The 23755-nt window shown below is 51.6% G+C and overlaps 2 protein-coding genes across 2 annotated transcripts; both read left to right on the top strand.

Annotated features, from left to right (window-relative positions):
- Nucleotides 1–1273: 1273 nt before the first annotated feature.
- TF (transferrin) lies at nucleotides 1274–14008 on the top strand. Its single transcript, XM_048313931.1, has 17 exons — nucleotides 1274–1411; nucleotides 3517–3680; nucleotides 3864–3972; nucleotides 5155–5346; nucleotides 5542–5677; nucleotides 5940–5995; nucleotides 7006–7175; nucleotides 7299–7485; nucleotides 8457–8611; nucleotides 8736–8829; nucleotides 9486–9515; nucleotides 10169–10327; nucleotides 11497–11641; nucleotides 12125–12189; nucleotides 12301–12485; nucleotides 13191–13377; nucleotides 13770–14008. Exons 1-17 carry the CDS (start codon nucleotides 1369–1371, stop codon nucleotides 13805–13807), a joined length of 2115 nt encoding a protein of 704 aa, XP_048169888.1. The 5' UTR covers nucleotides 1274–1368; the 3' UTR covers nucleotides 13808–14008.
- A 1946-nt stretch (nucleotides 14009–15954) lies between these two features.
- Nucleotides 15955–22697, top strand: SRPRB (SRP receptor subunit beta). Its single transcript, XM_048313935.1, has 7 exons — nucleotides 15955–16094; nucleotides 16227–16321; nucleotides 17196–17273; nucleotides 18441–18523; nucleotides 19043–19179; nucleotides 20009–20063; nucleotides 20799–22697. Exons 1-7 carry the CDS (start codon nucleotides 15989–15991, stop codon nucleotides 21013–21015), a joined length of 771 nt encoding a protein of 256 aa, XP_048169892.1. The 5' UTR covers nucleotides 15955–15988; the 3' UTR covers nucleotides 21016–22697.
- The last annotated feature ends 1058 nt before the right edge of the window (nucleotides 22698–23755 follow it).

Raw genomic sequence — 23755 nt, 5'->3', positions numbered from 1 at the left:
CACAGGCAGGACAGGATCCCTGTACCACGGTGGAGGTGGTCATTGCCTGAGGGCCTCCACCTCCCCTGGGTCACTTTGTAGAACCAAATCCTTGAGCTGGCACTGGGCTCCCACCTGTACTGAAGCCACTCTAGGCACTGCCACCCACGTGCAGGTCACTTTGCCCTGAGCCTGCTGGGAGCAGGGACAAGAGCTAACCCAGGTGCTTCCAGTCAACCTCCATCTGTGTACAGAGTGAAGGCTATAGGAGAGGAGGGACCTGTGCAGGGGATCCAGGAGATCCTTCCTCCAAGGGAGGCTCGTGCTCTTGAAAGCAAGCCTGGGAGCTGGACCTCCTGGCTGGGCTTCCAACAGCAAACCTGTAGCTTCTGTTGGGTGGACAGGGTGAGTGGACCAGCCCTAGCAGTGGTCTAGGGATGCTTTTAGGGCTCAAAGGCTGGCTGACATGGTCGAGGGAATTCTCGGTTGGTGTGTATGTGCCAAAGGCTGAAGCTGGTCCTGTAGCCAGCAGCAAAGATGGGCACATGAAGGCTGGGACAGCATCACAAAGGCTGCCCTTCATAAACCAAGCCATGCCCCACCGGCCCCAAGGATACAGGCCAGGAGTGACACAATCGGATGGAGAAGGTTTGCAGAGGAAGTGGGAGGAGGCTGACTGATAATCTCAGCATTTCTTCCCAGGTTCATCCCAAAAATTTACCAAAAGTGCAGCGTGACGCTTCCTTCTGTCTGCGGGGCACTTATTGAGCTGTCTGGTCACTGCCGTTGGCTTTTTTATTTTTTGCCAGATCACGTGTAAGAATCATTTACTGCCTTTCAACTCCACTGCCATTGCCAGGAGCACGCAAGGGAGCGGGCAAGCACTCGGTGCTGCGAGCCAAGGGTCGACGGGCACCTCAGCAGCAGTTACTGGCAAACACACAAAACTCAGCTCTAGATCCAGCAGGGACTTTCTGAGATTAGTTCTGGGCAAGGCAGGGGGTAGGCAGCACAAAGAAAATAGCCCCTCCTGCGGCGTTTCAGCCCGCAGGAGAATTCAAATGTCACAGCTTGGGAATTTTCCGTCTGAAGCCCCTTGTAAAATGCAAAGCGCTGTGCCCCGCTCTGCCTCCCGCCTGCGGAAGGGTTCAGTGCCAAAGTGAAAGGCTTCCTAAAAGTGGGCTGATCCAGGGAGGGGGGCGACTTAGGAGCTATTGAGAAACAAGGAAGGACAAACAGTGTTAGGTCATTGCTTCTGCAAACACAGCCAAGGCTGTTCCTCTATAAAAGGGGCAGCAAGCGGTTCCAGAGCCATCACAGACTTGGAGGGGACAGTCTGTGACCAAGGCTGCCTCACGCTCCCCTCGGCACCCGACCCCCTCCTCCAGCATGAAACTCGCACTCTTCACTGTGCTGTCCCTCGGGATAGTGGGTAAGTGTCTGCTGAAAGCAGCCTTTGGGGGAAGGAAGTCAAAACCTCCGTGGACCCCAGGCTTCCCCTAGGCGAGGCTGTTCTAGAGCTGCAGCATGTGCCAGAGCAGGCAGCTGTTAAGGAAAAGCCGGGACATAAAGCGGTGCTTGCTTTGGCACCCTGGATCTGTCAAGGAGATCGGTATTCTGAGTGTTACTGACCGCAGCTTGGGCCAGCCCGGGGTGGAGGGAGGGCTGCAGCTCCCCACACTGCCGATACCCACCTTGCAAGGAGGAGGGATGCTCCGCTCCCACCACCACGGAGGGGAATGCTTGGCACAGGCTCCGCACTCCTGCTGTCACGGGCTGAAGGCAAAAATCATCCTCCGGCCAACTGCTGTGCTGGGAGAGGAGCATGGGCTCAGCCAGGGGGGAGAAATTATTGCAAGACCTGCCTGCCGAGCTTGTGCATGTGTTTGGTTAAACCTAAGGGCAGTGACAATAAAATAGAGCTTAAATAATGAAAGATGCGGTGTGCTCCCCGCTCTGCTCCTGCGCTGCTCTGTCCTGCTGCTGCAGCTGCATTTTGCTCGGGCTCCTGCGTGTTTTATGCCAAATTTGTGCTGCTGCAGGGCTGGGTCTGCTTGGAGTGATTCTTTCCTCTTTCGCTGCTCTCAGCTCTGGCAGGCAATGGGCTGATAGCCGCGGCAAGGAGACTGCTGTCTGCACCCGATGCGGGGACAGGGAAAGAGGGATCTCCTTCCTGGAGTAGGCAGCAGGTCCCTCTGATCCCCCATAAAGTGTGGTGGTGATTAATGTCCTCTGGCAGGAAGTGCTCCCTGTGCCTCTGGCATCAGGAAGTCCTTCAGCACCTCTGCTGAACATTAGCATGCGAAGATATTTTCCTAATGGTTCTTCCTCGTCCTCCCCTGCATGGAAAGAGACAAAAGGTCACCCAAAAGGTCTGTGACAGTGGCCAGGGCACTCAGGCTCCTATTACTTTCCCAGTATCACCAGTGCAGCTGGGCTGACTCCCTCAGGAAGTCCCCATCCAGCCTCTGCCCCAGGCAGGATGGTTGCCAGTATTAGGTTAAGGTGACCATGGCTTTGTGCAGCCAAGGCTTGAAAAATGTATGATGAACTTGAAACACATATGAAAAAAGAGGTGATGGACGTAGGAATTGAGGCTAAGGATCCTCCCTGTGGCCAAATTCAGCACCTCCACTGGAAGGCTTGAAAATCAAGTAAAGAGAGGCTGTTTCTGAGATGAAAGAGAAAATGGAAACGACGCAGATTAATCTGGAGGTGTTTGGATGAAATGTGCCATCGAGGGTTTGGAGGGACAGAGTGATGCAAGTGGCCTCTTGGTCTGCACAACCCTGCCCAGAAGGGGCAGAGTGAAGGTGAAGTGTCAGCACAGGCTGGCCACATCCTTGAACTGCAAGTTTCCAGCATTTCTGGGTTCAGGTTTCTGGAGGAGACATGAACCTGCATCCACCTGAGGCCTTTGCTTTGCTCTGGTCCACCAGAGCAGCCATTCAGCTGCCTTTACTGGTGGGGGGACTCATGGAAGGACTGTGGTGGTGCTATGGCATCTCTCCTGGGGTGCAGTGGAGGAGGTGAGACACAGAGGCAGTTCAGGATATCAGATCATTCAGCTGCCAAGGAGGTGAGAGTGGCAGTGCACTGTACACAGCCTTGCCAGGTCAGAGCTGCTCCCTCTCTGGCCTTATTGGCACAGGCACTGCTTCAGCGCTCCAACTTTTCTCTCCGTTTTTGCAAAGGCTTGAGCTTGATTTCTATTGAAGTGTGTGGATTTGTTCTCCTAATCCTGTGGATGTTGCTGTGAGTCCAGGCTGCTTGAATGACGATAGTCCAGGGCCAGGAATGATCATCCCAGATGTTCCTGACAGAGCACACGTCAGGCAAGAAAGAAAGAAAGAAAGGACCTTCCTGCATGGCTTGGGAGATCCTGCATGTGGCCATCACCCAAGGCCGTGACCACAGGGAACCACTGACCTTGTGCTCACAGGGAACCATTGACCTTGTGCTCACAGAGATGCTGTTTCTCTCCAATCAATGCTTTTCTACCTTTTTGAGACTATTTATTTCTGGTTCTTTCTACAGCTTTGTGTTTTGCTGCTCCCCAAAAGCCAAGCATCAGGTGGTGCACAATATCCTCAGCAGAAGAGAAAAAATGCAATAGCCTGAGGGACCACATGCAAGAGGAGAACTTTGCTTTCAGTTGCCTGCAGAAAGCATCGTACCTCGACTGCATAAAAGCCATTTCGGTGAGTGGGCAGCAAATTCCTGTGCTGGGAAGATTCAGCAGCCTGTTACACCTGGTGATGGAGTTTCCTTTCAATCACTGGTTGTTACCTGTGATCCCCCTGTTATACACAAGGATCCAGGAGAGACTCTGGGAAGCGCTTTTCCTGCTCTTTGTTAATTGATGAAATCTCTTTGCTGTTTAGAATAACGAAGCAGATGCCATTAGCTTGGATGGAGGTCAAATTTTTGAGGCAGGCCTGGCTCCCTACAAGCTGAAGCCCATCGCTGCTGAGGTCTATGAACACAGTGAAGGTACATTTCCATGCAATATTTTTAAGCCAGGTGGTGGTAACAAACTGAGAGTGCAAAGGCCATCCTTTCCAAGCAGAGTTCCCACATGTTTTGGTTGGGGGTCCAAGATATTGCCCCTGGCTTCCAGCTCCCAGAGGGGAAGGCCTGGGGGGCAAAATGTGAATCATTATCCCTGGCTACAGGATCCAGGGCCCCATTTCTGGCCATCTGCTGCAGTGAAGGTCTCTGATCTCATGAGCAGAAATCATGGTTCTCCTGAAGCATGGCATAAAAACTGTGCTGGTCCCAGAGATCTTCTGCTTTGAGTGGCCTTGAACTCTGTGAGTAAAACATGGAGTTAGGAGGCACAGGTAAGTTCTGTGATTTCCTGTGCAGTCATCAAGACAGAAAAAAAAATCGTTGGAGAGGCAACAGCATTACTAGTGGTTGGGAGGGACACCCAGTTGAGGTCACTGAGGTGAGAAACGCAGGCAATCCCCAGGAAAAAAGAAAAGAAGCATGAAAAGGGCTCTGCGACAATCCCTTCTGATCGGAGTTAGATCCACGGCTCCATCCCTACTCACTCACTGTACCATCCTTCATGTCTCCCATCTTTCTCCTGGGAGCCAAACCGATGCTATTTCCCCACCACATCCAAAGCTCCCAATCTCTTTTGACCTCTTCCCTGGAGTTCAGGCTGTTTGTACACAATATTCAGGATCAAAGCAACATGGCAGAGTCATTGCCAATGAAGTAGCTAAGGAAAAGGTATTAAATGGGAGGCTGAGGTCTCTGCCACCCCCAAAACTCAGCCATATGGAGCATGTGACAGACTGGGTAAAATTCTAAAGACTAAATATGGAGTTTCAGTCTCACAAGGCGTCCATGGGGAATGGCACTTGAGAAGAGACTTGCCAATGGAGACTTGCAAAAAGATTTGTTGAAGTTTCTTACAGATCTGTGGCACCTTGAGCACGGTAGCATTTTCAGGTCACTTACTGTAAGCTGTAATGTGCACAATTAGTTCCATATCGGCAGCGTAGCTCACACCCAAGAAAATGAGGAAACCACAAGCGTTCAACCAAATCGCTGATTGTTTGGAAGTGCAGCACTTTGTTCTCTGAAAACTGGGGGTTTAGCAGGATTTCAAATGTTCCTAAGTCCTCTTTTCTCATTGCTTTATTCCTTTTTCCTGCACTGCAGGCTCCACTACCAGCTACTACGCCGTGGCTGTTGTGAAGAAAGGAACAGGCTTCTCCATCAATGAGCTGCAGGGCAAGACCTCGTGCCACACGGGCCTGGGCAGGTCGGCTGGCTGGGTCATCCCCATTGGAATACTGACCCACCGTGGGGACATCGAGTGGGATGGCAAAGACTCGGGCTCCATCGAGCAAGGTGAGCTGGGGCACGGCGACATCGGCCGTGGGAGTTCAGCCAGGGCTGGTGTTACGGTGAAAGGGGTGTTGCCCAACCTTCTGCGGGCATCCAGAGGTAGCTCGCAGGGCACTGACATTTCTTGTGGATCCCCTCCCTTCCCAGTCCTCCTAAAAGTGAATTTTTGACCAACTATTGCTTCCTTTTCCTCCACAGCTGTGGCCAATTTCTTCTCTGCCAGCTGCGTTCCTGGTGTCACCACTGAGCCCAAACTGTACCGTCAGTGCAAGGGGGACGCCAAGACCAAAATGTCCCGTACAGGACCTTATTCTGGATATTCTGGGGCTTTTCAGTGAGTGAGAGTTATTTTTCCTTTGGGCCTGACACATGCACGTTTTTGTTATACCAAGGAGGGCTGTGTTGGAATCAGGGGTCCTGAGGAGACTGAATTACTTCTCTGCCATTACAATTTCTTGCCTTCCAGCACAGCTTTTTTTTTGGGAAGACCATTCCTCTATGGCTGCAGTTTATGCCAAAAATAATTTGCTGAAACGGGAGATGGGGAGTCACAATGCCTGTTTTTCTAACTTCTCTTCTGTTCCTCCCACCTGCAGCTGTCTAAAAGATGGGAAAGGAGAGGTGGCTTTTGTGAAACACACAACTGTTCAAGGTATGCTTGCAAGATCCCTCATTTCTCCTCTTTCTAGTCCCACCTCTCGCTGCCACTCCATCCTACAATTTGTCTACACTGTGCAGCTTTTATTCCTCTCCAGGCCCAAACCCCTCTTTCATCTCTTGAAAAAGGTTTTGCACATTGTGAACTGACTAATCCTTGTTACTGAGAAATAGGATTATGGTGGATCCATGTTTTCTTCTCTGAGGTTCTTCTTTGTAGCTGGAAAACCTGCTTGGTGCTGTATCTCAGAGCCAGCTGTGATGTGAGCAACGGAGCAGGTCACCTATCCCTCTGGGAGGGATTTTGGAGAGAATTCAGCCCACAGCAAGAGTTTACTAACTCTGTGGAGACCAAGGATGGCCTGGCACACCCAGGACCTGCAGTGAGCTCAGTGGAGGGTCACCAAGGTGGTCATGGGGCAGGGACAACTGTCCTGCAAGGAGGTGCTCTGTGGGATGGGCTTGATCAGCCTGGGGACCAGATACGAGGGGAATTTTTTTCTCCTTGAGGACAGTGAAGCACTGGGATAGGTTGTCCGGGACAGCTGTGCACTCTCCATCCTTGAAGGGTTTCAAGATCTACCTGGAACATCCTGGTCTGTCCCTGCCTTGACCAGGGATATTCAAAAGTCCCTTCACACTTGAATTCTCCTCTAACCTTGTGATCTCAGTCCTGGGCTTTGTCTTCAGCCTTGACATTAGTCACCTACTGGCCTTCACAGACCATGTGCAGCTGCTGACCTGTTCAATCCATTTGTATGGTGTTTGGAAACCTATTTGTATCCCTTTGTGCATAAATCCTTGTACTGTTGGGTCAGTTACGGCAGAGGCAGAGGTGATCTCTCTTCCAAAGGCATCGCCTTCATGTGCCCACGATGACCCCATTGCAAGGGGGGTGCCTGCAAGCTGTCTTCTGCGGAAATAAATGAATTACAAAGCTTCCCCACACTGGCTTTTCTGTCTGTTTTCATGGTGACACAACTCATGGTTCCTCCCTTCCTTCAGAAAATGCCCCAACTGAGAAGGATGAGTACGAGCTCCTGTGTCTGGATGGCACCCGCCAGCCCGTGGACAACTACAAGGCCTGTCACTGGGCCAGGGTTCCTGCTCACGCCGTTGTGGCTCGAGATGACACCAAGGTCAATGACATCTGGAACTTCCTCTCCAAAGCACAGGTATCAATCACCAAGCTCTCCTTTCCTTCTCTAACATCCCCTGTCCTCTGGTTTTGATTGCTTTCTCCAACTTTCCAAGAGTTTTGGTGTGGTCATTTGCTGATTATTTTTCCCTCGTGGCAGGAAAAATTTGGCGTGGGCACAACCAGCACCTTCCACCTCTTTGGGCCGCCTGGCAAGAAGGACCCAGGCCTCAAAGACTTGCTCTTCAAAGACTCTGCAGTACGGCTCAAGCAAATCCCATCACTGATGGATGCCCAGCTCTACCTGGGCTTTGAGTATTACAGTGCTGTCCAGAGCCTCCAGAAAGGTAGGTAGGATACCAAACACCAATGTAATGTCAGCATGGGCTGTGTGGAAGAGTTGGCATTGACAAATACCACCAGGCAAAAGGAACGTGATTTTTTCAGACTGTATCATCTGCAAAATATTTCCTGTGAAATCACAGAACCTTCACAAACTTCACTTACATCAACACAGGAATTTGTTGTATCCAAAGCCAAAATAACGTCATCACCACACTGACAAATAGGGAAAATCTACACAAGCTCCACACACTGGAGTGGTAGAGATGGTGGTAGAGATTGGGCATGGTCAAAACTGCTCCTTAGAAAAGCCATTTCTGGGATGTAAAAAGAAGGAACATCCCAGGACACCAGGTTCAGACACTTGAGGGAAACAATGTCCTTTATTTCCATCTAGACTCATCAAGCATTTTCTGATAGCTTTCTGAGAGTCAAACATCCCACAAATGATCTCTGAAGCCCACTCAGAATTCATGGTATCATTTAAAGTACTTCACTTCTGTGAAGTAGCATTTGTGGAGGGGGGTAAATGGACTTCACATAGCATCAAACCAGATTATTCAAGTGCTGTTTTACAGAACCATAACTAGGTTGTAATTTTCCAGCTCGGCCTGGTCTTAGTCTCGTGGCTGTCTGGGCTGTGAGGAGTGCAGAAACGTGGGACATATTACAGGCTGCAATTCCAAGTACTATTATCACATGGGCATTTAGTGGTTGTGCTGTCTTAGCTGACAGAAATCTGCCTGAATGGCTTGTGTTAGGCAGAAATTCACCTTTCTGACCTGCAAGTTGATTTTTGAGCCTCCTTCAGCTCAAGAATCACCGTTTCTTTTCTTGCCAGCCCAGGGCTTAATTAACAAGAACTCCTTGCCCTGAGCAGCAGCAGGTTGGTGTGTACGGTGTGTGGCTGAGTCCCTTGCAGCTGGGATATGGTTCCACAGGGCTCATCCTTGTTCTCCCTGCGCTGCCCTTGCAGACCGCCTGACCCCCAGCCGCAGAGGCAACAAGACACAGTGGTGTGCGATTGGCAGGGATGAGAAGAAGAAGTGTGACGTCTGGAGCGTGATGAGCAAGGGGGAGGTGGAGTGTGTTGTAGCAGAGGACACCAAGGAATGCATCACGAAGATCATGGTAGAGCTTTTTTCCCCTTTTCTTCTCACTGTGAACTTCCCAGAGGCTTCTTTCACCATCTGAGCTCTGAAAAGCGCTGGCCTGGGGACGTGCAGCGTTTCATTTCTGCACCTTTCCCTTGCAGAAAGGTGAAGCAGATGCCATCAGCTTAGATGGAGGCTTTGTCTACACTGCTGGCATGTGTGGCTTGGTGCCAGTGATGGCAGAGAGCTATGAGGGTAAGCACAGCCCTGTCTCAGGGTCCAGGTGGTGGGGAATGGGCTGGTGCCAAAGTGCCGGTTTTATTCTGGAATCTTACAAAGCAGCTGCAGTGCTGCATCCTGCAGAAATCACAGAATATCCTGGTTTGGAAGGGACCCACTGGGATCATCAGTCCAGCTCCTGGCCCTGCACAGACACCCCAACAATCCCACCCTGTCCCTGAGAGTGCTGTTCAAACGCTCCTGGAGCTCTGGCAGCCTCGGGGCCGTGCCCATTCCCTGGGGAGCCTGGGCAGTGCCCAGCACCCTCTGGGGGAAGAAGATTTCCTGATAGCCAACCTAACACACGGTGCTCTGAGGCAACTCTGCTCACCATTGCACGCCTTGTCTTTCCATGAAAGTGGAACAGCCCTGGCAGAGCAGGCAGGGATAGTCAGGAACTCTACTTTGTTTTAATTAGGATGCCCTGGTCCTTTAGCAGCAGCCTTGGTAAAACTGCTTGTTTCAGCTCAGAGGAACAGCTTGGAGGCTGTGCTTTGTTCTGCTGATGCACAAGGTGTTACTTGAAATGGTCACTTCTACAAAAGAATTTCTCCAGAAACCAATGAGCTCGATTCTTCTTTTGGATTTGAGATGTCTTTAACACATCATCTTTTTCTTCTCCCCTCCCACAGATAATCACTGCGAATCAGGAGAAGAACCAGGTAATTACTGCCAACAGAGGGACAGAAAACAGTCCAGAGGGATATAAGTAGAAAAGTAGATATGAGTCATGAGTGGAGAAGAAATAGCCAGTCTCCACCCAAAGAGTGTCCAGTGTAGATATTAGAATTTAGGAGATAGGTTTAGCAGTCGGAGGGAAAGTCAGGGGCTGCAATAAGATCAAGGTGAAGCATTTGGTAGTGGCAGAGATTGGTGTGGTCACATCACAACAGTGTCAGGGCTGTGAACAGACAAAGAGGGTCTGGGCTGCAGCACGAGGAAATTGTTCTTTCTAGGAATGGAAAGCGGGAGAGGAGGGAAGAATTTTGTCCTTTGCTAAGGAGAGAATAAGAAATCAGGAGTGGATAAGAAATCCTCACGTGTGTCTTGCTGTAGCCTTCTCACATACCCAGGTGTCAGAGCTTTGGAGGGCAGGGAACTGTCAGGGATAATAATTTCCCAGGAGCATGGTGGAAGTAGATGCATCACATCTACAAACTCTTCCATTGCTGCTGCCTGGCAAAGTATTTATAAGCACAAAGTAATTCTGTGCTGTTCATGCCCTTTCCCAAGTGAAGCCAGTGCTCTCTCCTAAGGGATCACAGTGGGATCCTTGGGTCAGGCCTTCATTCCTCTCTATTTTCTCTTCTGAAAGCAACCTACTTTGCTGTGGCTGTTGTGAAGAAGTTTGACAGGGATATCAACTGGAACAACCTGCAGGGCAAGAAGTCGTGCCACACCGCCGTGGGGAGAACTGCTGGCTGGAACATCCCCATGGGCCTGATCCACAACAGGACAGGCAGCTGCAACTTTGGTGAGTCCACTTTGGCATCCAGTTCTTTGAGCTGGGAATCTGCTCACAAAAAAAGGTTTTACCATCCTTCATCTGGTTTTCAAAGTTTCTCGTGCCTCAAAGATTCCCTCCTGGAGGGAGGAAATGGAGAAGGCTCTGTTATTTAAGGTTTCATTGAGCAAAATTTTAGGCCTTTGGTGTCTGCTTCAGAGTAAGATATGGCACAACAGCTGCTTTGGGGGGTCTTTGCTTTCTTTTCACATCTCTCCCCTTCCTTTTGCAGCAGCCCAAGAGGCATTCCCAAAAAGGGAATATGGGCTGCCCCACAGGGGCCTGGTGCTTGTGCAGGGTGTGGAGTGGGGATAAAGGATGAAACAAAAGGGAGGGGAAGGGCTGAGAACAGGGGACAGAGCCTGATCTTCATTCAAGAAACTTAAAGGGACTGATCTGACTGCCTGAGAATCCATTGAGAGTTATGGTCCAACAAAAATAATTTGGAAACCTTATCAATATTATCAACCAAGACAAAGTAAGCTTATAGTTATTAAAAGGAAGTCTCTAACCACATGAAGATATTAGTGTCAGTGAGTTTTACTCTTGGCTTCTCTATCCTCCTGCCATCCTTTCCCACTGTCCCTTCTACCCCAAGAGCTCTGGCATTGCTGCCAAATGCAATTCTGCTGACCTATAAAGGCTGTGGAGGCTCAGGCTGGCTCTGTGTGAGCTGGGAATGGTTTGCAGGGAAAATAATCCTCTTTTTATGCCAAGATAGTGCCTATTGCACTTGAGCCTTAGGCCCTGCTTCATCACAGAATCACAGAATGGTTTGGGTGGGAATGGACCTTAAAGCCCATCCTGTTCCACCCCCTGCCATGGGCAGGGACACCTTCCACTATCCCAGGCTGCTCCAAGCCCTGTCCAACCTGGCCTGGAACACTTCCAGGGATCCAGGGGCAGCCACAGCTTCTCTGGGCAACCATAACAACAATTATCAATAATAACAGGACCCAAGTTCCCTAGTGAAAGCTGGGTGCACGTGATTTGTTGCCCACCAGGTCATGCTCCTTCTCCCAGCCCGTTTCCAGCTCCCCAGCGAGCGCTAACGCAAACTCAGGGCAAGAACGTGTTATTAAAATAAAACCTAACTTCTCAGGGCAGCAAAAGTGAATTTCTCCTATTCCTGCCTCCAGATGAATACTTCAGCCAGGGCTGTGCTCCTGGGTCTCCTCCTACATCCCGCCTCTGCCAGCTCTGCAAGGGCTCAGGGGGGGTCCCTCCGGAGAGGTGTGTGGCCAGCAGCCACGAGCAGTACTATGGATACACCGGAGCTTTGAGGTACGTGCTGAGGACACCCAGGCTGCCTCAGGTACCCTGGGGCTGACCACAGAGGGCAGCTCACAGGTGAAGTACAGCCTCGTGTCGACACTAGTTTGCTGAGCTACTCTTTTACTCCATTACACCGTTGAAAGTGCAGATCTCTGTAATTTTATACATATGCCACATGCTTTTCCTTTGCTTTCTGAAAATTGATGTAAAATACCAATTATACCTTCTGTAAAACTCATGTCCTGCTGCCTCCAGGCAAACCCAGAAAGACACAAGCCCTCCCACAATGTCAGAAGTGCTCCTCTTTTTAACCTAAATAAGGAGGGTAAAGACTGTGTTTCAGATATATTTAAAATATTTGTGGCAGGGCTCCTAGACCTGGCTGTCCTTGGAGATTAATTGTACAGAGTAAGACTCAAATCTAAGTCAAATTTGTGGGAAAGGGACAGGATTCAAGCACCCACATCACTGGCCTCTTTTCCTACTTCCCAGGTGTCTGGTTGAGCAGGGGGATGTGGCCTTCATCAAGCATTCCATCGTTGAGGAGAACACTGATGGTACGTGCTCAGGGCTGCCTTCCCCATCTGCATTATTGCTTAGGTGGTGTTGGGGTTGATGCTCTCCTGCTGCACAAGATCTCTGAATCTCCAAATCCATTCTCTTTAAAGGCAAAAACACAGAAAGCTGGGCCAAAGATCTGAAAATGGACCAGTTTGAGTTGCTGTGCACTGACGGGCAGCGGGCAAATGTCATGGATTACAGGAGATGCAACCTGGCCAAAGTCCCTACCCACGCTGTGGTGACACGTCCTGAGAAAGCACAACAAGTCCGTGAGCTGCTGGAGAACCAAGAGGTTTGTAGTGCTGAGAGTGGAAGAAATACTGTGGGGTTGCTCTGATTTTCCCCAAGTCAGCGTAAGGTGGAAGATCTTACCTCACTGCTGTGGGGTGACAGCCTTGTCCTTTGGCCTCCCCCTTCCTCCATCCCTTCCCAAGTGCTCTTTCTCCTCTGCCACCTTAGCAAACACACCTTTAGGTAGCAGTAGTTGCTGCTGTCATGCTATACTTGTGTGACATGAGTTTATCACCTCCTTTCTGAGCTCTGCTCTTGCTGGGGCATCTCAGAAACTGCTCTGTGGTGCCTGGTCTGTGCCACAGCTGGGTCAGGCTCAGCCCCAACAGCAGCCTCCCTGCACCCACACACACAGTCCTACAGCCACTGGGCTGACCATAACCAGGCTAAACCATCTCTGTTTCTCCCTGCAAACATTAATGTTGGCTCCACCATCAGCGTCTGGTGAGAGGCGCTTGGGTCCTTTTGCTTCTATTCATGGTTAAGTTACAGGACCTGCTGGCAGCATCTCTGCACACAGGGACAGGTTAAAATGGGGGAAAAAATGTGCCTACCAGTGAGCAATCCCTCCTCTAAGCATACAGACAGAAGGTTCAATCCTAAATTTCTAGAGCCTGGCTTGGGGCTCCCCAGGCTGACGGTGAAGAACCAGGAGCAAGAGCTAGGTCAGCTTTATACTTCTCTCCTCTTCGTGCCTTTATTTCAGAGACTGTTTGGAGCAAAAGGGACCAAGAATAAAGATTTCAATATGTTTGCATATGAATCCAAGGACCTTCTGTTTAAAGACCGGACAAAGTGCCTGGTCAAGCTCCGTGATGGAATATCGTACAAGGAATTCCTGGGAGATAAATACTATTCTTCACTTGCCAGCCTCAACACCTGCAATCCATCAGGTAACTGGAACAGCCCCAGAGGAAGTCCTGAATTGCAGCTCTTACCTTGCAGGCACGAGCAGTTTCTTCTGGGACTGTCCATTCAATGCCTTTTAAGCATGAGGATGTCAATATTCTTTTCTCAAAGTTCCGTGGGTGAACTGAGAACAGACTTAAAAACGTGAATAAGACTTTCCCTCACCTTTAGAAAATATGGACTTTGAGAAATGACGCAGAGAACTCCCTGGACCCAGCAGTGTGGGTTCACTGGGATTTGTGGTTAAAGCTCTTTTTTTGTGGCACACTGTGGGTTTTCCATGTGGTGACAAGGTTGGCATGGCTGGGTGTGTGCTGGTGGGACGGGAGTGTTTAAAGGCAGGATCTGAACTTCTCCCTGTCCTTTTCCTTTCCAGATCTTCTCCAGGTGTGCACCTTCCTTGAGGACAAGTAGTGAGATGAGAAGGATCCTCGAAGTGGGGGAGAAAACCTCAGTCCATGACTCCTCTCGTGCCCTCAGCACCGAACACTGACCCGCGGAGGGCCCTCTGCCTTCACTGCTTTCTCTGCCCGCCTTCATCACTCTGAAAGTGGCTCTTTGACACTTCACAATTCTCTGCTGCCAGCACAGCAAAAAATAAAATCTCAAATCTAAGTGGGCGTCCTGAGCTGTTTCCAAATGGTCCTTAAGCCCATTCCTTCCTCAGTGCCTCTCACCGTAGGACAGTGACAGGTACCAGCATGGCTGTTGTCACTTACTGCTGCGCCTTAGGGAAATGTCTGGCACCATTTGCCAAAGCAAAATGGATTAAATATACCCTAGAGCCTAATTAACAGATGCTTTGTACTCTCTGTGCTTTTGCTTTGCCCAGATTATCCCTGGCAGGTGACGGTCCCTTCCACAAGGCAGGACTCATTGAGCACATACCTGTATCGATGGGGAGAGTCCAGGATTTGCTCCAAAACGTGTTTGTTTTGGTAGTCTGTCTAATTCTGTGCTGAAAACAAACATGTAGTTTGTTTTGCCTGATTCTGATCCACAGTGAACATTAAAAGGCGAGGCAAAAAGGGCTGCTGAGGCTTTCTGCTCCAGAGGAACAGCCTGGGCTCACCCAGGGTGTCCCAGTCCTGCTGTCAAGGCAGGCATGGAGGAGCCGCTGAGAGCACAAAGCTCCTCACTTTGAGGGAATGAATATTTTGATGGTTTTTGGATACATATGGTAAGTGTGGTGAGAAGTCCACCAGCCTGAATGAACATTCCCCTGGATAGCAGAAATGCAGAGCATGACAGGAAAGGATGAAATGTAGTCCCTCAATTTATGTAGGATGGATACACTGGACAGGTGGCTTTTTAACCCACTCTTCAAAACTAGCAAAGAAAAAGAATCAGTGCCCCTAACATGCTGTTTCTACAACTCAGCATGGCTGCAGTTAGAAATCTTTCCCCTCCCCAGAAACCTTCATCATCTGCATTTCATGTCAGGGGTAAGCCCTTGTCCCATAAGCAGAAGGCATGGATAAAAGGAACCTTGCTAGAGGACCACTCAAGCTGGAAGGGGCCTCTGGGGGTCTCCAGTCCAACCTCCTGCTCAAGGAAAAGGATCAACCAAGGTGCTCAGGGCTTGACCTCCAATGGTGGTGACTCCATAACCTCCCTGGGCAGCCTGTCCTGCTCCTGGCAGCCCCCAAAGGAGGAAATTCCCCTCATACCCACTCTGAACCTGTCTTGTTTCAATGTATTCCCGCTACTCCTCATCCTGCACCACTGTGGGAAGCAGAGCTCTGCTTCCCGATCTTCCTGAGGTTGTATCTTCCTGGGGCAAACCAGCCCCACGGAATGCTCAAGGTTGGGGACAGAGTGGTTGTAAAGCTGGAAAATGCCCTGGAGGTGCTGGTGACAGTGGCTGGACGTGAGCCCAGGTGTGCTCAGGTGGGCAAGAGGCCAATGGCCCCTGGGCTGTCCCAGCCATGGTGTGTCCAGCAGGCCCAGAGCAGTGACTGTCCCTCTGTGCTGGGACCTGTGAGGCACCTTGAGTGCTGTGTCCAGTTCTGGGCCCTCACAGCAAGAGAAACATTGAGAGCTGGAGCATGTCTGGGGAAAGGAACGGAGCTGGGAAGGGGCTGGAGCCCCAGGAGCAGCTGAGGGAGACGGGAAAGGGGCTCAGGCTGGAGCAAAGGAGGCTCAGGGGGGACCTTGTGGCTCTGCACAAGTCCCTGACAGGAGGGGGCAGCCGGGGGGGGTCGGGCTCTGCTCCCAGGGAACAGGGACAGGAGGAGAGGGAACGGCCTCAGGCTGGGCCAGGGGAGGTTCAGGATGAACATTAGGAAAATTCCTTCCCAGAAAGAGCTGTCCAGCCCTGGCACAGCTGCCTGGGATTTAAAAGCCCTGTGTGGATGTGGCACTTGGAGACATGGGTTAGCGGTGGCCTTGGCAGCACTGGGGGAAACGTTGCACGCGATGATCTCAAAGCTTTTCCAGCATACACGATTCCATATTTCTCCAGGCTTCCTCAGGGAGTCTGCCTTCCCAGCTCCTCACGGGAGAACTACAGCTCCCATGGGCCCCCGCGCGCTGCCATTCCCGGCGTGCCGCGGGGCCGGAAGCGGAAGCGTGGCGTGGCCACGTGTGCGGGCCATGGCGGGCGGGCTGGAGCCGCACCTGGAGGCGCTGCGGCGGGAGCTGCGCGGCCCCGCTGTGCTCTCCGTGCTCATCGCGCTCATCGCCGTCGCCATCACCTTCCGTGAGTTGCGGGAACCTCCCTTTCCCCCCGCCCCGCGGCCTGCCGGGGGCCAGCACTCGCTGAGGGGGCGCCGGTGCCGCCAGCCGCGGGTCAGGTGTCCCCTTCTCCTCCTCATCGCTCTCTCTCCCGCAGTGATCTGGCGGTTCGTGCAGGGTAGGAGGAGTAGCCGGAAGGCCGTGCTGCTGCTGGGCCTCTGCGACGCGGGGAAGACGCTGCTTTTCGCGCGGGTGAGCGGGGGGCTCCGAGCGGCGCGGGGGCTGCCCGGCTGCAGCCTCTCGTAGGGAGGTGAAGCAGTTCCCGTTCGTTCGGTTTTTAATCTCCTAATGAAACTTAAAAGTTGGGGTTTATAGGTGTAAGGAGAGATGGAGACCGAGTTTTGTCTACCACGGAGTGTCAAAAGAAATTGAGTTTTGGTTTGAATATGTCACAGTAAAAGGCTTAGCGATACTTGGCCTCATCGCAGTCCGCAGCTCCTCCCGAGGGGCAGCGGAGGGGCAGGAGCATGTCTGGGACCAGGGACAGCACCCAGGGAACGGCTGGAGCTGTGGCGGGGAGGGTCAGGCTGGATCTCGGGAAAAGGCTCTTCCTCAGAGGGCGGTCGGGCACTGCCCGGGCTCCCCAGGGAATGGGCACGGCCCCAGGGCTGCCAGAGCTCCAGGAGCGTTTGGACACCGCTCTCAGGGACGGGGTGGGATTGCTGGGGTGTCTGTGCAGGGCCAGGAGCTGGACTGATGATCCTGTTGGGTCCCTTCCAACCGTGGTATTCTGTTACTGTTAAGTCTGAAAACGAAAGGGGCACAGCCATGGTGGCCCCACCTGGAAAACTCTGAAGGATTTGCAGGCACACTCTCTTCTTTCTTGTTTTAGTGGAGATTGACAATATAAATACATATTTTTTTCCCCTAATGACCATTTATTAATTAATTGGGGAAAGTAACCCCCAGCAATAGTTCCCTGCAGGAAACTGAGATCAGATCTCCGATGCCCATGACCCTTGTCAGACCATTTCAGTTTCTGAGTACATGAAGCGTGATGCTAAGCCTGGTTGAAGGGTTGGGAGCCTCCCAGGCTGTTTTTTCTGAAGCCTGCCTGTTTCCCCAGCTGCTGTCGGGGCGGTACCGCGACACCCAGACCTCGATCACCGACAGCTCCGCCGTGTACAGGGTCAGCCGGGACAAGGTGAGTGCACAGCTTCAGCTCTCACTCAGCTCAGGGTGTGCAGCCTTTCTCTGCTCCCTCTGCTAAACCTGCCCCTGAATCTTTTGTGCTGCTCAGGCCCCAGTTTGGTCCCAGTGTGGGGCAGGATTTTTCCAGGCAGTGCATGCTGAGAAAGTAGGGAAATACTGGGATGTGTTAGAGCCTGCTGGGCTCCACAGGTTCTTTCTTCTTTGCTTGTCAAGTAGTGAAAGCCACACCTGGGGGTTCAGCAGCGTGCTTGGAGCAGGAGGGAGATTTGTGGGGGTTCACTGTTCTGATGAATTACTGTATTTCCTCAGCAGTAATTTCTGTTTCTCCCCAGAATCATTGAAATTAAAAGCTCTGTCAGGTCTAAGCAGAGGCTGCAGCCGCACTTTATATGGTCTCAGAAAGGATTTTGTTGTTTTTAGGTCCTGGGCTGCCACAGACCTGGTTATTTTCAGGTTTTTGGCAATTCTTTCCTTCTGGAAATCTCTTCCTTGTGCTGGATGCACACGTGGGGGGAGAGCAGCATGCTGGCAGCACCTTAACTGCTGGTGAACTGTGAAAGTAGAGGGTGGTTTTGTGGCTTCACCTCCTCAGTCACTATTAACAACAGTGATAATAAGGTTACAAACTTGGTAAAAGGACATGCGGAGTTTTTTAAAGACCTCTCCCATTTTTGTGTCTCTTTAATTGAGCAGACGAGTATTTGGAGGGGGTGAGGCAGTGGAATGCTGCAAGGCAGATTGCTGCTGTTTTGATCCTTTTGTTAAAATCATAGACAAAGTTTCCAGTAAAACCGTGGAGCAGTGGGCAGGAAGGGGCTCCTGCAGCCTTATCTTGAGAGCAGTGACGTGGCCCTGGCTTGGTGTTTGTTCTCTGCCACCTCCTGGCTTTGGCCCTTTGCTTTCCTTTCCTGGGAAGGGAAACATTTGCAGTTTCCAGTTGAAAAAGGCTCTTGCAAAGGCATTTTATGTTATTCCCAGCGAAGTTCGGTGTATTTAGGGAGACTTGTGTGAATGGGTAAGGCTGTAGGTTGATATTCTCAGGGGCAGGTGGCATTGTGCCTTCAGGACACAAATCCAGGGTCAGACTGGTTTTCCCCAGTCTGTGATCACAGGAACCCCTGGATCAGGTGGTGTTAATTCCTTCTTGCTTGTGTTCCAGAGCACTAATGTGACCTTGATCGACCTTCCAGGCCATGAGAGTTTGAGGCTGCAGTTCTTGGAGAGGTTCAAGGCCGCAGCCAGGTAACGTGGAGGGGATCAGCAGGGGAGGAGGGGGTGGGTGATCCTTTGGAAAGGGAATAAACCAAGTGATGGTGCTGGGAATGCTGTGAGCTGGACTGGTGGTGCCCTGAGAATCAGAGCTCTGCTGTGGGGTAGTGCTGGTTCAGTTTTGCTTTGCCTTCATAGAGTATCTCGAGTGGGAAGGGACCCACAAAGATCGTGGAGTCCAGCTCCTGACCCTGCACAGGACCATCCCAAAAATCACCCCATGAATTTCCTACTTACCTGTGCTTGTAGCGCACCAGGAGGCAAAGCTGCTGCAGCAGGGAGGCCTGGGGGATGTGGGATATCCTGGGGCTGACAGGGGGAGAAATTCCTGCTGGAGCTGGCCATGGCGTGTATTTCAGGCAGCACATGCTGCGAACCTCTCTTGGCCTGGGTGAGACCAGATGTGGAAATCTCAGCCCAGGCTGGAATACTTGCAGAGGAAGGTGACTGGAGAGCTTCATCCCCATCACATGTCCTTCCCTCTTGCCCCAGAGCCATCGTGTTCGTGGTGGACAGCGTGGCCTTCCAGCGGGAGGTGAAGGATGTGGCAGAATTCCTGTACCAGGTGCTGGTGGACAGCACCGTGCTCAGGAACGCGCCCGCGCTGCTCATCGCCTGCAACAAGCAAGGTACCCTGGCTGCCCTGGGGTTGGGCCTGGCCACTCCTGCAGGCCAGGGCTTCGTGTTATGGCTGCTGATCTTGGGAGTTGGGATTTCAGCAAAAGGAAGGCTGGAATTCAGGTTTAAACTTTGACTGCTCAGCAGGAGCGTTTGCAGGACTGCTTGGGAGAGCTGCAGCTCTTTGGGTGGGTGTCATTAAGGCTTTTGCGTGGCTTTTTGGTTCTGCTTGCTTTGTGCAGAGCTGTTCCTCAGTCTCCAGCCAGCAGGAAGTAGGATCAGCTGGAGCATAAGGAGCTATCCCTACACACTCGGCAGCTTCGAAGTTAAAAGGAGTTGTCCAGCTGCCAGGGTTCCATGTTTTCTCTGGAGTAGCCTGAACATCCAGCTACTGGAAAAGAGTCGCTTTTCAGATCCCTGCTAGTTCTGCAGTGAAAGTGTGGGTCTCTCTGTAACAGTTGGATGTTTTGGGGCAGTATCAGGTCTGGGTTTTGTAGTTATTTCCTGCCCTAACTGAGGAGCTGCCTGAGGCTTCCCTGGCTCTGCATGCCACAGGTGGAAAGTGCAGGACAGGAGGGAGTGCTGGTGCATCAAACCCATCCTCTGAAGTAAGCAAGAAGAAGTTAATTCCCTGCATTGTATCAGACTGTTGGGTTGTTCCCATTCACGCCTGTGATCCCAAAGCTCCAGCATCCCTCATCCTACTGCAGGCATGGCTGTCCTTGTCCTGGTAACTCCAGTGACTGCACAGTGTGACCTGCCCTTACTTTAGGAGGAGGAACCAGGTTCTGAGTGCTGACAGACAACCAAAGAGCTGATTTCATGTTCTCTTCTCTCTAGATGTCACAATGGCAAAATCAGCAAAACTCATCCAGCAGCAGCTGGAGAAAGAGCTGTAAGTATGGAATGGGATCTCAGTCCCTCTGAGCTTTTCCTCTTGTCCTTTCTCTCTTCCCTCAGTGCTCAGTGAGCTCCCTTGAGCCGTGTCTGAGTTCTCTGTGGCACTGGGAACAGTCTGTTTGGTCTGGGGGTTGGCAGTGCTGGGTTTGCAGTTGGACTTCATGGTCTTAGAGGGCTTTTCCAAGCTAAATGATTCCTCGGATCTGTAATCCCTTTGCCCAGCAGACGGCAGCAGAGGTATTTGTGCTGTGCCTCTTCCAGGCTGAATACCCAGCCTGCTGGTTTTTAACAGAGCAGGCAGTTGCCACATGCTCACATTCTCCAGGAAAATAAGGATTGCTTGTTCTGATGTTGAGCATTTGCCAGCTACCTGTGTGTAGGTGTTGGATTTCTAGGTAGTTACCGTGTCCTGTCAGGCATGGTTATTTCAGTGTTCCCTGTGGATAAATTGGGATAAGGACACCATCACCATCTGACTTTTGGTGTCCTTTATTACAAAACCAGACCTGTCTGAACACCTCTCCCTGAGTTCCCTCCTACTCCCCTGAGCCGCTGCACTTGTGCCTTCCAACAGTGGCCAAAGGCCCTGGCTGAGCCTGACAGGGCAGTGCTGGGCCTCGTGTCCTTGGCATCCTGCTGGCAGAGCTGGATCCCAAACATCCCAGAGCCGTGGTGCAGGTGATATTCCCCTGCTGCTTCCTTCCTGACCCTTTCTCTTCTCTCCCTGCAGCAATACCCTGCGGGTGACCCGTTCTGCAGCCCCCACCAGCCTGGATGGCTCAGCCACAGGGGGCCCTGCCCAGCTGGGGAAGAAGGGCAAGGACTTCGACTTCTCCCAGCTGCCCATGAAGGTGGAATTTGTGGAGTGCAGTGCTCGAGGCAGCAAGGGAGAGGACGGAGAGGCTGACCTGGAGGGCCTCGAGAAGTGGCTGGTGAAGGTGGCCTGAAGAGAGACTGACAGGGCTGGGGGGTTGAAGGGAAAAAGGTGGTCTGGAGCACTCAAATCTCATCTTGATGTAAAAAGAAGGAACTTCAGCTGGAAGTCAGCACTGTGGTGTCTTCCTCTGCTGCTCGTGGGCTTGGGAGCGACGTGACAATTGCTGGTGTGATTCCCTCTGACTGTCCCTTCGTGCTGCAATGTTTTTATCCTCTCCCCTCTTCCCTTGCCCTCCTCTGGCCTGCTGACCCTCTGGGCTTCTCTTTTTCCTTAATCTTTAGGCTTTCATTTGGTAGTTGCCAAGCAAATTAGGAAGGAGTGCACTGGCAGGTGAGTTTTAGAGACTGGAGTGTGCCTGGTGTTTCCTGCTGTGGTTTAGACTCCTGCTGCCTCTCAGAGCCACTGACTGCCTTATGGCTGGGGCTGCTGGGGAGCTCCCTAAGTTAGGCAGGCATTGAGAGAGTATAAAAAGCTGGTTTCCTCTTTGTCTCTACCTTCCCATTTTTCCAAACTGGTGCAGCCCCATTTCTGTGGGGCTGGAGGAGTGTGAAATGCCCAAACCAGGCTGCCTGCCCTGCTTTACTCCTGCTTTACTCCTGCTTTACTCTGGGCCCGTGTCTGGCGATTTCCTCTCTTGATCAGCTCCTGGGCGTTTTTCTTCAGCTGAGGGCCGTGTCCTGAAAGCTTCACTCTGCTTCTCCTTCCAGGCTCTCCTCCCAGAGCCACGAAGGAACACTTTTAAGAGTGGCAGAGCTACGGGGGGTCGTGGCACGAACCTGTGAGGTGGGCACAATTTCAGATCCATACCTGCATCCAGTGTGGGACCTGTGGTGCCAGGCACTTGCTGTGCAGGCTCCTGCTGCCTCCTGTCCCGTGGCTGCAGGAAGGTCTGTCTTTGTGTCTAATTAGTCAGCACTTGTGGCAGAGTGAGAGGGAAAGTCAAGGAGCTGCCAGCACGTGCGTGTGCTTCCTCCTCCTCCTGACGGAGATGCTCAAGGAAGAGGGGAAAGGGGAGGTTTTCCCAGTTTGTGTCTCACTGCACATTGCAGAGTCCTCGTGCAGTGACATTTTCCCTTTCTTTGTGGCTTCCCCTGTTGCTTTAGGGTTGAGGAGGTGGCTGGCTCCTGGCAGACCCTTTTTGTAGTTTGCAGCCCCCTCTTCCCCCGTGGTTTGATGCCTCCTTCATCACTCAACTCATCTGTTCTCTTTTTTTTCTCTTTTTTCTCTGTATCTGTGTTCTTTTCCTTCTCTGGGGCTTTTCCTGCCTCCCTGCAGCATTGCCAAGTGTTGGGAAGAGCAGGAGCAGCCTTCAGCAAAGCTCTGTGCCTGTAATGGAGCTGGTCCTTGCATTTCCAGCCTCGGGAACCATCCATGCAGGAGGTGGGGAGGGTGATATTTACCAAACACGTTACATTCTTCTGTTTCCTGCAGGCAGAGTCCTGTTGGAACATGTTTGTCATGCTTTGAACTGCTTTAGCTGGAGGTCTTGGGCTGCCTGCTTTGAATCCATAATGCTGAAGTGGTTTTGGGTGAAAAATTGCTGTTTCTTTTTGTGGTTCTTGCAAAGACGCAGAGGCCAAGCACCAGCTTCAGCTTAAGGAGGGGGGAGGGGGGGAGATACCATGAGGCCATGGTGGGTTTTAAGTTATTCTTTTAAAAAGTATTCCTTAAGTAAATTCTCTTTTGCTTAAATGTTTGTTCTCAAGTCTTGCTTCACTCTGTGTGTTTGCCTTGGCTCTTCCCAGCGGTGTCAGATCCACATGGATGGGGCTCTGCTCCTGCTCAGCACAGTGTTGGGGATCAACTTTCCTGTCTGTGGCCAGATCTGTGTTGTCAAAAAACATTGTTTTCTGCACGCACAGAGCTTTGGGGTTGGGTTTTTCTTGGTTTTGGTTTCTTGGCCCGACTAATTGATAAATTGATAATCACATAGCAAAAAACGTCCACAAAGCATAACAAAAAATGATGTGCACAGGAATGCTCCAGCCAGCTGCAGTGGCTGTGGTGGCTGTGGTGACAGAGCAGTGCTGCTCTGCCCTGGAGGTGGCTGTGGCACCCTGTGGCTGTGCTGGATGGAGATGAGGTTCCTCAGCTTTCCCAGCATGGAGAGTGGCTGCATGGCCACGGCCGAGCCGCTCGTGCCGGAGCACAGAGCAGAACTCCAGGAGTTCTTTGGTCCTCGCTCCATGACTTGTTAAATATTCAGGGCTGTTTTTCCCCCAGTGGCCGAGGGAAAAGAGCAGAACTGGAAACTCTGAGTGTTGTTTTCTTGTTTGTCTTTATTCCCTAGTCAGCTCTGTGCTTTGCTCTTCTGACCTTGTTCCTAGCCCGTGGCTCTGCTGGCCGGGCGTGCTGCTCCTGAGGCTGCAGCTCGGCAGGGCTGTGTTGGGATGGCTTTGGCAGGACAGTGGGATGTGATAAACTCAGCCCCTTCTTGCTCCAGCTGCCTGACCCTGAGTCAGGAACCCACTGTGTTCACACATCCCCAGGGACTGAGGCCCTCGCTGTGCTAAAGCTCTTTTGGTCAATGTTTTTTCCTATGGATTGTCCTACAAGCTGTTCCCCTGGAAAAGGCAGATGTTTTTGGAGGAGAACGATGAGCACAGTGATAGCTGGGACAGCAGAAACCTGAAAGAGGAGAGATTGCTGAAAGGCAAGGAAAGCAAAAGTAACAATGCCTACACATCAGTATCCTGAGGGGAGTGTGGTTTCCAAGGTGTTCCAGCTGTGACCTTCCCTGTGCACAGAGC

Source organism: Corvus hawaiiensis, chromosome 10, assembly GCF_020740725.1.
Source record: "Corvus hawaiiensis isolate bCorHaw1 chromosome 10, bCorHaw1.pri.cur, whole genome shotgun sequence".
Lineage (NCBI taxonomy): Eukaryota > Metazoa > Chordata > Aves > Passeriformes > Corvidae > Corvus > Corvus hawaiiensis.
Note: the sequence above shows the minus strand (reverse complement) of the source record. Positions and strands in the feature narration are given on the sequence as shown.

What these genes read in the sequence shown, in the direction of transcription:
- SRPRB (XM_048313935.1), top strand. Translation starts at nt 15,989, where the DNA reads ATGGCGGGCGGGCTGGAGCCGCACCTGGAGGCGCTGCGGCGGGAGCTG. An exon ending in AGACGCTGCTTTTCGCGCGG is followed by an intron (nt 16,322 to 17,195) that starts GTGAGCGGGGGG and finishes CTGTTTCCCCAG; the next exon opens with CTGCTGTCGGGGCGGTACCG. An exon ending in ACAGGGTCAGCCGGGACAAG is followed by an intron (nt 17,274 to 18,440) that starts GTGAGTGCACAG and finishes CTTGTGTTCCAG; the next exon opens with AGCACTAATGTGACCTTGAT.
- TF (XM_048313931.1), top strand. Translation starts at nt 1,369, where the DNA reads ATGAAACTCGCACTCTTCACTGTGCTGTCCCTCGGGATAGTGG. An exon ending in GGTCTATGAACACAGTGAAG is followed by an intron (nt 3,973 to 5,154) that starts GTACATTTCCAT and finishes CCTGCACTGCAG; the next exon opens with GCTCCACTACCAGCTACTAC. An exon ending in ACTTCCTCTCCAAAGCACAG is followed by an intron (nt 7,176 to 7,298) that starts GTATCAATCACC and finishes CCCTCGTGGCAG; the next exon opens with GAAAAATTTGGCGTGGGCAC.